The 11,612-nt window shown below is 39.4% G+C and overlaps 1 protein-coding gene across 5 annotated transcripts in view; it reads left to right on the forward strand.

Annotated features, from left to right (window-relative positions):
- The window catches only part of AZIN1 (antizyme inhibitor 1), a 31,734-nt gene extending 26,051 nt beyond the window's left edge, over positions 1–5,683 (forward strand). For 4 of the 5 annotated variants that reach the window (XM_045896129.2, XM_064588020.1, XM_045896128.2 and 1 more), the window contains 3 exons: positions 2,491–2,606; positions 2,903–3,117; positions 3,355–5,683. In XM_045896129.2, coding sequence (XP_045752085.1) covers positions 2,491–2,606; positions 2,903–3,117; positions 3,355–3,466 — 443 coding nt within the window. In that variant the 3' untranslated portion in view covers positions 3,467–5,683. The remainder of the gene's footprint in view (positions 1–2,490; positions 2,607–2,902; positions 3,118–3,354) is intronic. The other variant, XM_045896131.2, reaches the window with a different exon arrangement.
- Positions 5,684–11,612: the final 5,929 nt, after the last annotated feature.

Raw genomic sequence — 11,612 nt, forward strand, 5'->3', positions numbered from 1 at the left:
TCAGTCAGCTGTAAGCAGCTGGGGAGCATTTTAAAATGCCCTCTGAAGTTGCCATAAGACCTCTGAAATCTAACTCTTGGTTCTGATATTTAGATATGCATATTTTATTTATTATTTTTTGGAGACACCCCAAGCCCATGTGAGGTTGGGGTGGGGCAGAGGGGGAGAGAGAGTTTTAAGCAGACTCCCTGCCCAGTGCAGAGCCTGAGACAGGGCTCAGTCTCATGACCCTAAGATCATGATCTGAGCCAAAATCAGGAGTCAGTTGCTTAACCGACTGAGTCACCCAGGTGCCCCTAGTTATTCGTGTTTTATATAAACTTCCCCCAGATGATTGATTCTCCTATCTTATTTAAGAACCAGTGTTTTATTGTAATGTCTCTTGCCCTGTTCCTCTTAGTCAGATGAGTCACTGGGAGGCTGTACTTTATACTTTTTTTACAAAACAAGGGCCAACAGGGTCTTCATTTGTCTCTAGTCAAACCAACAAAAAGGCACTAGACAGTCTGTCTTGCTGACAAATACCACTTTAAAAAACGTAGAAAGTACTGTTCTACATTAAGAAGACTAACTCCTATAGTTTTTTTTTTTCTTTAAGTTAGGAAGAATAAGGTTTTTTTTCTTTTGAGTTTTTAAAATATCTCAAAGTTGAAGAGCTGCAAGAATAATATAAGGAACTTCCCATTCTGATCACTTGGTTAAGATGGTGTCAGGTGGGTTTCTTCATTATAAAGTGGAAAGATAATTTGTAAATAACGTTTTTCTTTTCATACTTTCACCCCATTACTTTTAACATCAGTGAATTTCTGACTCCATTATTCAGTCTAAGAATAGCTTTCTCTATTTATAATAGTTTAGACTCCTAGATACTTACTCAATAGATTATATAATCGATTATTTTTATTTACTGTCCAAAATTGGGGTCCTTTTGACATGTCCCCATCGTTCTCTGAGTGCTTCTTTATTTCATGGTACATCAAGATGTTCCAGGTTCTTTACCTGCCTCAGTACTAGAATTGGCTATGTCTCCAAGGAGAGTGGTATTTTAAAAACCAAGAAAGGAGTGAGTATTGGTTGTGCTTACTACTGACACATCATTTCATCTAGGCTTTCTCACTGAACAGAACCAGGAAATGGGTGTGTGCATATATATACATAGCACGCATAACTATATATCATCAAAAGCTGCGCATGCAGTATACCACATGGTGCATTCTGTTTTTCTCCTTACGTATTGTAACTCTTTCCCAACAGTGAGAAACCTAGCTCCCATTATCCTACACCTACACACATTTGCTTAAGTCTGGAATACGCAGAAGGTGTTTCCTGAATAGCTAACTCATACCACTGCAGATAACCAAACCACTTAACCTGTAGTTCAGTATCTGTTGAGGGTTGGTTTTTGACATAAGATTTTACTCGCTATATAAAAATTTAAGTGTATAATTTGACAAATTAATGAAAGCATATACTGACATCCCTATAAAAACATAAATTTCATATCAGAATTTTTTCTTTCCAGGTTTGTTCCTTTGCCAGACAGTCATTGTTGTGATGGTTTTTTGCACCATTGAGTAGTTTAGGCTGCCCTCAAGCTTCATATAAATGGAATCATCTAGCATATATTTTAGGACAGCTCAGTATAAGGGCGCCTGGGTGGCTCAGTCATTGAGCATCTGCCTTGGGTTCAGGTCAGGATCCCAGGGTTCTGGGATCGAGCCCTGCATCGGACTCCCTGCTCCGCGGGAAGCCTGCTTCTCCCTCTCCCACTCCCTCTGCTTGTGTCCCCTCTCTCTCTCTGTCTCTCTCTATCAAATAAATTTAAAAAATCTTAAAAAAAAAAAAGGGCAGCTCAGCATAATGTTTGATTGAACTACTTTGTTTCATGTTTATTGCTAATATTCCACTGTGAATAGACAATTTATCCATTATCTTTGCTGATGAATATTTGGTTGTTTCCACTTCTGAGCTATTACGAATAAAACGTAACATTCTTGTTTAAGTCTTGTGGACATTTTTCATTTCATTGGGGAAATGACTAAGAATAGAATTGCTGGGTCACAGAGTAGATGTTTTTAAAGATTTCAAAGTGCTATTTTACTCTACCACTGGTGGTGTACATGTGCAAGTTCTGATCCCTCACTTTTATTGATTTTTTTGTATTGTCATTTTTTAATTTTATCCATTCAGTAGGGGTGTGGTGGTGGAAGCTCATTGTAGTTTTAATTTGCATTTATCTGGTGACTTCTGTAGAGCACTTCTTTCATGTGTTCATTGGTCATCTTTGTGAAGTATGTTTTCAGTTTTTTAGGCTAACAGTTTTAAGGTATGACAGTATATATCAGGTTTTTTCAAGTTAATTTAAATATTTTGGGAAATGTGAAAACTGAGTCTATTCTATAAATACTCAGTCTGCTATGCCTTGCATAGTTTTAACTGTATTAGACAATTTAGTGTAAATTCATCTTCATTTTTTCTGCTTTATTTCAGTAGAAAAAACCGGAAGTGATGAACCAGCCTTCATGTATTATATGAATGATGGTGTTTATGGTTCTTTTGCAAGTAAACTGTCTGAGGACTTAGATACCATTCCAGAGGTTCACAAGGCAAGTTGTATTATAAATAATAGAACTGCTTATTTGGCAGTTTATTAACTGACTTTTTTTTTTTTTAAGGTGCATCCCAATTTTTGGAGGAATACTTTAGAATGGGGAATATTGCCCTTTTTTGAGGATTTGCCTTCCTTAGATGGAGTTAAGGAGCACCATTGCCCTTCTAGGCCTGCCTTTTATAGGCATATTTAATCTGATCTAATGAAAAATGCTCTCATCCACCCTCAGATTCAATACCTGTATGAACATGAGTAAAAACTTAATTTAAAAAGTTTCTTTTTCCCTGACAGAAATACAAGGAAGATGAGCCTCTGTTTACAAGCAGCCTTTGGGGTCCATCCTGTGATGAGCTTGATCAAATTGTGGAAAGCTGTCTTCTTCCTGAGCTGAATGTGGGAGATTGGCTTATCTTTGATAACATGGGAGCAGACTCTCTCCATGAACCATCTGCTTTTAATGATTTTCAGAGGCCAGCTATTTACTACATGATGTCATTTAGTGATTGGTAAGGTACTGTTTTCATTTTAAAGCTGATTGGATATTTGAGATGACATTAAATGTTGGCTAATTTTAATTCTGTAACAAATGCCTAACTTACAAGTAATAGCAAAATGCTCCTCTGGTAAGGGTTATTGGAAGACTCGTTACTTTATAATCTGATTTCATTGTCCACTTGTTATGTGTTAGTGTGGTCTTTGTGCTTAAACTTAGAATTACGGTTTTGTGTTTGGTTTTTTGAAAGGTATGAGATGCAAGATGCTGGAATTACTTCAGACACAATGATGAAGAACTTCTTCTTTGTGCCTTCTTGCATTCAGCTGAGCCAAGGAGATAGCTTTTCCTCTGAAGCTTAAACAGGCATCAATGCTTCTTTAGATCTGAAGTTGCAGGTTAAGCTTGTCTGGTCTACATTCCAGTGTGAAACAAATTCAATCTTACTCTGTTAATTCTATTGGAAACAAAATCTATTAGTGATAGCTATTTGGGACCAGACAAAATCAGCTTTCATCTATAATTCATTGGGGGGTAATTGGGAGATTTAGATAATGTATCCAGATTTAAACTTACCAGTTTGTCCTACCCCTTAAGCGTTTAAAATAAAATATGCAACAAAATGGATGACTTAGTGGAGATGGAAGCCCATTAATTGGGTTCCCCATTAAATCGTTTACATACAAGTACACAGTTTTTATACTAAGGATTCATGTTAAAAAGTCTTGTAAAGTTAAATGTCTTTCACCCAGATATATCAAATGTCAGTGGAAGACCAGTGTGACTTCATTAGATACGTTTAGTGTATTTAGAATGTGTAAATTTGTGCTTTGAACTGTAGTTTAATAAATGTAAAATTGCATCATAGTATTTGTTGTATTTGACCTAATGTAACCCTTGTATGATTGCAATAAAATTTTGTGTAGATTTTACTGTTTTTTCAGGCTAAAACTTTGGGAAAGGGGGCTAGCTAGCAAAGGTAGTTTTGAAATAGATGTGTATATGGACTGTTTTGAAGGTTTTTTTTTTTTCCCCTTTATAGCCCATTTAAGTTTAGTTTGGCTCAGTACATTTTTTTCAGTTATTTAAATAGTAATTTAAGTAAAATGTTTGGTAAATCATTGTGAAGTTCAGATTCATTATGGAGAGTTGATGTGCAGTAAGCATGATGTTTAACAATTTTAACACCAAAAATGTTAATTCTGCATAAACCAATTGTAATAATTAATAGGTGTTTCTGTATAGATAGAATGCGTAGAATACCTTAGTAAATCTTTGAATTACAAATCTTTCGGCTGAAATGGAAGATTCTATTAAATACTTTGAATAAATCTGGGGTGGGGGAGGGAAATAAAATCGCAGAAAACTCTGCAGCGCACTAAAACTTAAAGAAGGGCTACATCTATATCCAGAAACCTGATGCTCTTTTGCACGGAATACTATTTAAATTCAGAGTTGTAAGGGGTAGGGTGAGGCACACCTGTTCTCAATTTCTTAATTGCAATGATTTCAGACTTTAGTAGGAGTTTGTTTTTAGTTATGCTTAGTTTCTTGTTATTTCCCATTTGTTCAGCTTAGTAATTTTAATTCTTTTCATACTAAAATTTTGTGACTGGGGGAGGGGAGTTAGCGTTACTAACCTGACAGTTGTTGCCAGGAGTTTGCGCGTTGTTCACTGCTAGTATATTAGTAATCCTAGATCTCAGAATCACAATAGTAATAAAATAAACAACAGGGGTCATTTTTTTCCTAACTTACTCTATGTTCAGATGTGGAATTTCTGTCTTCCAAGAGGAAATGTGACTTGACTTTGGTGCCAATGGACAGAAAATTCTACCTGTGCTACATAGGAGAAGTTTGGAATGCACTTAATAGCTGGTTTTTACACCTTGATTTCAAGGTGGAAAGAAATTGATCATGAATCTCTAATAAATTTCAATCTAAACCAGTAGGTGCTTAATATTTTTTGATTTGATGCCCATTTGAATTTCATGGGTTCTAATTAAATTTAAGACCCCAGTCCATTGTCATCTATAATTACCCTTGGACTTTACCAAGGTATAATACGGGGTTTTATGCAAAATTCCAAGTTACATGCAACTTTTTTAACCGTAATAAAGAGGAGTAATTATTCCCAGTCTTCTTTACATGTTGTGCTTTGTGGTCCAGAAATGGCAGACCTTTTAGAAGATGGTACAACTGTGAGTCCTTGGCTTGACATACAGCTCTGAGCTTCATGGCATATCAACTTTGCCATATTCATAGGAGAATTGTTCTATGTATAACGGCTCAGAGTTGCAAATTTCACATGTGAATGAGATGGTAACTTTAAGAAATGTCTGTATTGTATTTGAAGACTGTTCGCCATAAATCTGAAGTTTGAACTTATGTATTTCAATTTGGTATGCTAAAAAGTACTGAATTAATGTAACAATCCTTTTTTTTTAAACAATATTGTAATCTCAGTTCAGAATTTAACTGAAAATATAAAACCCAAATGATTTCTATATAGTAAATTGAACTGTAAAGGTAATTTGTGTGTGATTCTGAATACACAAGATAAAATGTTTTTATTCCTCCTTACGTTTTACTTTGGCTTCTATCATGAAAGAGTTAATTCTGCATATCAATTTTGTATATATTTTAACTTAAAAGCATTCTTTCAGAATCTTTATAAAGTAGCAAATCTGATAAAATGATGCTGGGCATTACATATGAAAGATTTTGATAAAGTTCAATACATGTGAGCACTAAGATATTTCCTAGACCCATTAATTTGCCAGCCTCTTAAATTTTAAACTTAGACTAACTAAAATTGATTTATATAAGTTAAGGTAGGTATTCCAAGTAATTGTGGGCACTGTAACATTCAATGCAAATATTGTAGTTAAGAAGCCACTCACTGTTAAATCTTTTTTGTCCCTTGTTGGGGACTTTGTATTTTCTCACTGTAGATATTAGCAACTTGACCAACAGTATAGTAAGAATACTTGCTTACTTGGCTTCAGAGTATAAGATCAGAAAAGAATTAGTAGCCTTCCACATTCAAGTTGTGAATAAATCTTCCAAATACTTCAGTTCCTGTCTTGTCCATCCTGAAGGCAGAATAAAAGAATGGTGTATTTACAGATTCAGGCTTTCATAATGGGAATAAACCTAGCCTAGGAATGAGAAACGAAAACCGGTCTGATCTTTACTGGCACTGCTGGAGGCTAATCTATACCTACTTAAAAAATAATAAGCTACCGGGCGCCTGGGTGGCTCAGTTGGTTAAGTGACTGCCTTTGGCTCAGGTCATGATCCTGGAGTCCTGGGATCGAGTCCCACATCGGGTTCCCTGCTCGGCGGGGAGTCTGCTTCTCCCTCTGACCCTCCCCCCTTCTCATGTTCTCTCTATCTCATTCTCTCTCGCAAATAAATAAAATTAAAAAATAAGCTACCAACTTTAAGGTGGTTGTATTTTCATAACAAGTTATGATTTCTGAACCCTTTTACTCTGCTGGGACTGCAATCAAATTTGAGTAAGGATGGTGTGGATTTGATTTTTTATTTTCTCCTAGCTCTTTGTTACTAATTCAGGACAGTAGAAAGTATTGAAATAGGAAAGCATTTTAAGTTTTAAAGAAATTCTGGTAATGTATGATCATCCATTTGGGCAAGTTAAAGTTAATCTGAAAAGTAGTGCCTGCTCTTAAATGTTACTGGGGAATTCTTTTTCCTTTGCTTACTACAAATTGTACATACTATGTGGATCTTAATCATAGTTCAGATCTTCACCTAGAATGGAGTATAGATAGGGGAACACAAAACAGCTCCAGGCACTCTGTCCAGTGTTACACAGTTGAAGGATCTACTTTTATCTGTTGGAAACTTGAGACTGGGCAAACTTTTAAAAAATGACCGTGAATAGAAATTTATCTAACATGCTCATTTTGTGTGTTGTTATAACTCCTGAATTCCTTGACCTAACTTCAGCTTCAAAAGCAGTTCCACTGTTGAGTGGTCTTTCAAATCCTGGTTCTACCATAATACTGCTTATGCCTGTCAAAACCCTTTGCAGTTGATGGCCTAGTTTAAGAAGTTTGCCACTGGATCAATTACAGAAAGTTTGAAAAGTTAAGAATCTGCAATTTACAGATGAAGTGATCATGCATTCCCCCCCCCTCCATGTTGTGCAAGAGTGCAAAAGAAAATCTTGCAGTAAACTAGTAGGCTATTACTCATTAAATTTAGGCCCAGGTAAATTAAAGCTTTTCCTAAATAATAGTGCCAGACTATCTGGTGTGTGCCTGTGCCTAAAACTTAGCCACCATTCAGTTTTTAGCAGCAGAATGTAAAAGCGGGGATACTTGACTAAAGGTTGGGAATTTTCCCTGGATTTCATTGATTTCCTCCCATCTATTCTGTGTCTTAAGTTGATTTCTGGGGGTTTTTCTTCACTCCGTATTCCAAGTCTGTTTTTCACTGCTGTGAATTTCCAAGCTAAGGGTGCAGTATCTTTTATCTCAGAATGTCCCTCAGCATTAATTCTTCATGACTTAAACCTACCCTCTTAAGATACTTTCCTTACTCTTCTCGACAGAAATGAAGCAAGAGTATTTTCCATGTTTGATTTTTCTCCTTTTCTGGTTCTACAAGGATGCAACAACTTGCTGGGGTGGGAGGAGCACTTTATTGGTTCCCAAAAAAGCATCATTTAAAAATGTATGAATATTACCTTCATCTTGCCTGGATAAGAACTGGGTTTAGAGTTAGACCGAAGGGGGGAGGGCATTGGAGTGTAAAGCTGGACGAGAAAAGTTCACATTGAGGAGGAAAATATTCCCAAGTAGGATGATGCTCTGTCCCCTCCCTTTTATGTACAGTCAGTGTTGCTATAATTTGACCTGCTTCCCTAAAAAGGGTTACACTCTGAAATTGCACCACAGGCTGTTGGAAAACGTTGCGTTCATAGCACAACACTGTCAGTGCAACATTATAATATGGATAGTAACTAATTAAAACCTCAGTACAGGGGCGCCTGGGTGGCTCAGTCGTTAAGCGTCTGCCTTCGGCTCAGGTCATGATCCCAGGGTCCTGGGATCGAGCCCCGCATTGGGCTCCCTGCTCCGCGGGAAGCCTGCTTCTCCCTCTCCCATTCCCCCTGCTTGTATTCCCTCTCTCGCTGTGTCTCTCTCTGTCAAATAAATAAAATCTTAAAAAAAAAAAAAAAAAGTACAGGGGCGACTGGGTGGCTCAGATGGTTAAGTGTCTGCCTTAGGCTCGGGTCCTGATCCTGGGGTCCTGGGAGCGAGCCCCACATTGGGCTCCTGGCTCGGCGGGAAGCCTGCTTCTCCTCCTCCCTATTCCTCTCCCCCTGCTCATGCTCTCTCTCTCTGTCTCAAATGATTAAAGTATTTAAAAAGAAAAAAAACAACAACCCAGTACAGTTTTACACTTAGTTAAATACACAAGTAGAACAAACCGTAGCACTTGGAGAAAGACCCGAGGTTTGTGGAAGTGGGAGGGTTGCAGACTTGTGAAGTGATGGAAGAAGGGTTATCTGAAATTGGAAAGTTGTAACACCAGTTGTGGATGGGTGTGGCTCCTAACACTTGGTGAACTGAGGTGGCTGGTAGATAGTTGAGCAATGTGCATTTTTGTATAATCCTAAACTTGATTCAGCTGGGTGTCGCATTCTGCTTTCACTAATGTTTCTAGAAGACAAAAATACCAAGTACCATGAAGTTCGTGTTAGGTTAGCAGTGGTCCCTAATAAAACCAATCACCTTGGAACAAAGCAGTTTCAAAACGTAGTAGAGCTTACATTCACTCCGTCAGGAGGGAGTAGAGTTGAAAAGTACCAATAATAAAGGATTTCATATCAAGCCTTCACCATCAGCAACCCCACTCTCCAATGACAGCAATTTGGTGGCAGTTGAGCAAATTAAACAGGACACAGACCTTGGAAATAAAGCCTAGCCTTAAGCCATGCACTCAAGGACTAACCTCTCCACAGGCTCATGGCACTGCTGTGTGACACACGAGTGAGAAGCTGTAAGCGTCCTAGAGATTTTTCTCCTCTAATTTCCTTGTTTTGCGTTTGAAGAAATAAACACCCAGATAGGTTAAGGAATTTGCCCAGGATTTTACGGCTAGAGCAGGTCAGAGCAGGGATTCCAGCACAACACTTGATACCTGGGTTTCCTGGACACGCCACATGCAGAATGTTGGTTGGAAGTGCTCAGCCCTGCAGAAAACCTTGGAGGAGGACCCCCGTGCCCAGTCCTTAAAAAGGCTATACTGTGGCAGTCTGGTTTGGTTGATTGATTTTTAGGGCTATACTACATTTAATGTCTAAGGTCAGAACCACAGTTTCTGCCAAGATGTGTATTCATTGCTAGGTCTGCCGTAACAGTACCACAAACGGGGGCTTCAGCAAGTTTATGGTCTCAGTTCTAGAGGCTAGAATTCCAAGATGAAGGCTTAATTCTAAGGGTTAGTTACTTGTGAGTGCCGTGAGGGAAGGATCTTCTCCTTCTCTCCTTGCCTTGTAGATGGCCATTTTCACGTCCACGTGGTGTTCTCCCTGTATATACGTCTGTGCCCAAATTTCCCCTTTTATAAGGACACCAGTTATATTGGATTAGGCTCCACCCTAATGACCTTATGTTAGCTTTAATTACATCTGCAATGACCCTATTTCCAAATAAGGTCATATTCTGAGGTACTGAGCATTAGGACTTCAGTATGAACTTTGGTGGGACAAAGCCCATACCAACAGGTATGCTGCCATTCAGAATGGGGCAATATCTGGACCCTGGACCCCTGGCCTTGACTGCCTTGGTGGTCCCTGCCTGTCCACTCCTTCCCTCTCAGTGGCTGCTCCTTTCTTCTGCCCCCTCCCTTTCTTTGCTTATTAAATGTTCCAGCTTTCCTTCTTTCTTTTATCTTCCTTTTTTCCTATAGAGATATCTTGGTTTTTTCCTATTATGAAATTATTTTGTTACAAAAATTGCAATAATACAGAAAAGCATAAAGAAGACAGACCGTTTTTAAAACTCACCTGAAAACTCTCCATAACTTCTTTTAATATTTGGTAGCACTGCCTCCTAGACACCTCTGTTTTCTTCCAACATTCCAACCCCCTTTCTCCTCCCTGGAAAAGCATGATGTCATTAACACGAATGCCCAGCATTTTACTTCTGCCACTTCCAATCATTTTTTTCTCACCTAAAGCAGGGAACTGCCTTCGAGTATTACAGGTGGGCTGTGACTCTGGAGAAGAAAATCCAGGGAGACAGTCTGAAGTCAGCCCACCCCTCAGGTGAGTCCTCAGGGACACTGGCACAGTGATTCAGGAGCCTGGACATGGTAGATTCAAATTGTACCGAAGGGGTGTGGCTACTTTGTAACTCTCCAGATGGTTCTCTATGGGAGAGTGAAGCCCGGGGTTCAGGCGTCCATGGCGTAGCCCAGAGGGCAACTGAGGGCATGAGAGCATGTCCAAGAACTAGTTTCTTAAGAGTGGCCCCTTTTTGTTCTCAGCATGTTAAACCTCCCTCTCCCCATAACTCTGCTCCCAGACCAGCAGCTCAGAAGGCCCTCACCCATCTCCTTGTACCTCACTCACCATTCCCAGCTTTAGCCTGCTGACCACCCACACTGCATGACCCAGAGGATACACAGCATCAAACCTACCCAGACACCCACGTGAGGGCAAAGGGCACACTACAAATCATGCCTGGTTCTAGAGACTTGTCAGTTTGGGGGCACCTGGGTGGCTTAGTTGGTTGAGCGACCGACTCTTGATTTCGGCTCAGGTCATGATCTCACCCCAGGTCCGGCTCTGCACTGGGTGTGGAGCCTTCTTAGGATTCTCTATCTCCCTCTCCCTCTGCCCCTCCCTGCCCCTCTAAAAAAAAAAAAAAGACTTGTCAGTTTGACTTCCTCGCTCTCTGTCTCTCTCTCTCTCTGTCTCTCTCTCTCGTTTTAAAAGATTTTCTTTATTCATGAGAGACAGAGGGAGAAGCAGGCTCCCCACAGAGCAGGGAGCCCGATTCGAGACTCGGACCTTGAGATCATGACCCAAGCTAAAGGCAGATGCATAACGACTGAGCCACCCAGGCGCCCTTGACTTCCTGTCTCTTAACTGACTATTTCAATAGTTTCTAGCTGGTCTCTTTGCTACCAGGAACCCCTCTAAGGCCACCATCCTTACGGCTGCAAAGTGAGCTTCTGAAACTGTTCTGATTGAATGATTAATCTACTTTACAATCTCCCTTCGCAGTTCTGTTTGGGATCTGTGCTTTCTAAAAGGCAGGCCTCGGTTGGCCTTAGGCACCATCTTGCTACCCTTCCCGTGAGATCTCTCAGCACCTCACGTAGCTCGATTCTTTCATGGCAACGCCTGAGGGAGGGTTAAACTTTATCATTTATTCATTCATTTGATTGTTCACTCATTCTCCAAGTATCTTGATATTTAGAGGCCAGGCACTATTTTAACAGTAGGACAATAAACAAAATAGC

The sequence above is a fragment of the Mirounga angustirostris genome, unplaced genomic scaffold, assembly GCF_029215605.1.
Source record: "Mirounga angustirostris isolate CCGP_5_RB_7025 unplaced genomic scaffold, mMirAng1.0.hap1 SCAF_4, whole genome shotgun sequence".
NCBI lineage: Eukaryota > Metazoa > Chordata > Mammalia > Carnivora > Phocidae > Mirounga > Mirounga angustirostris.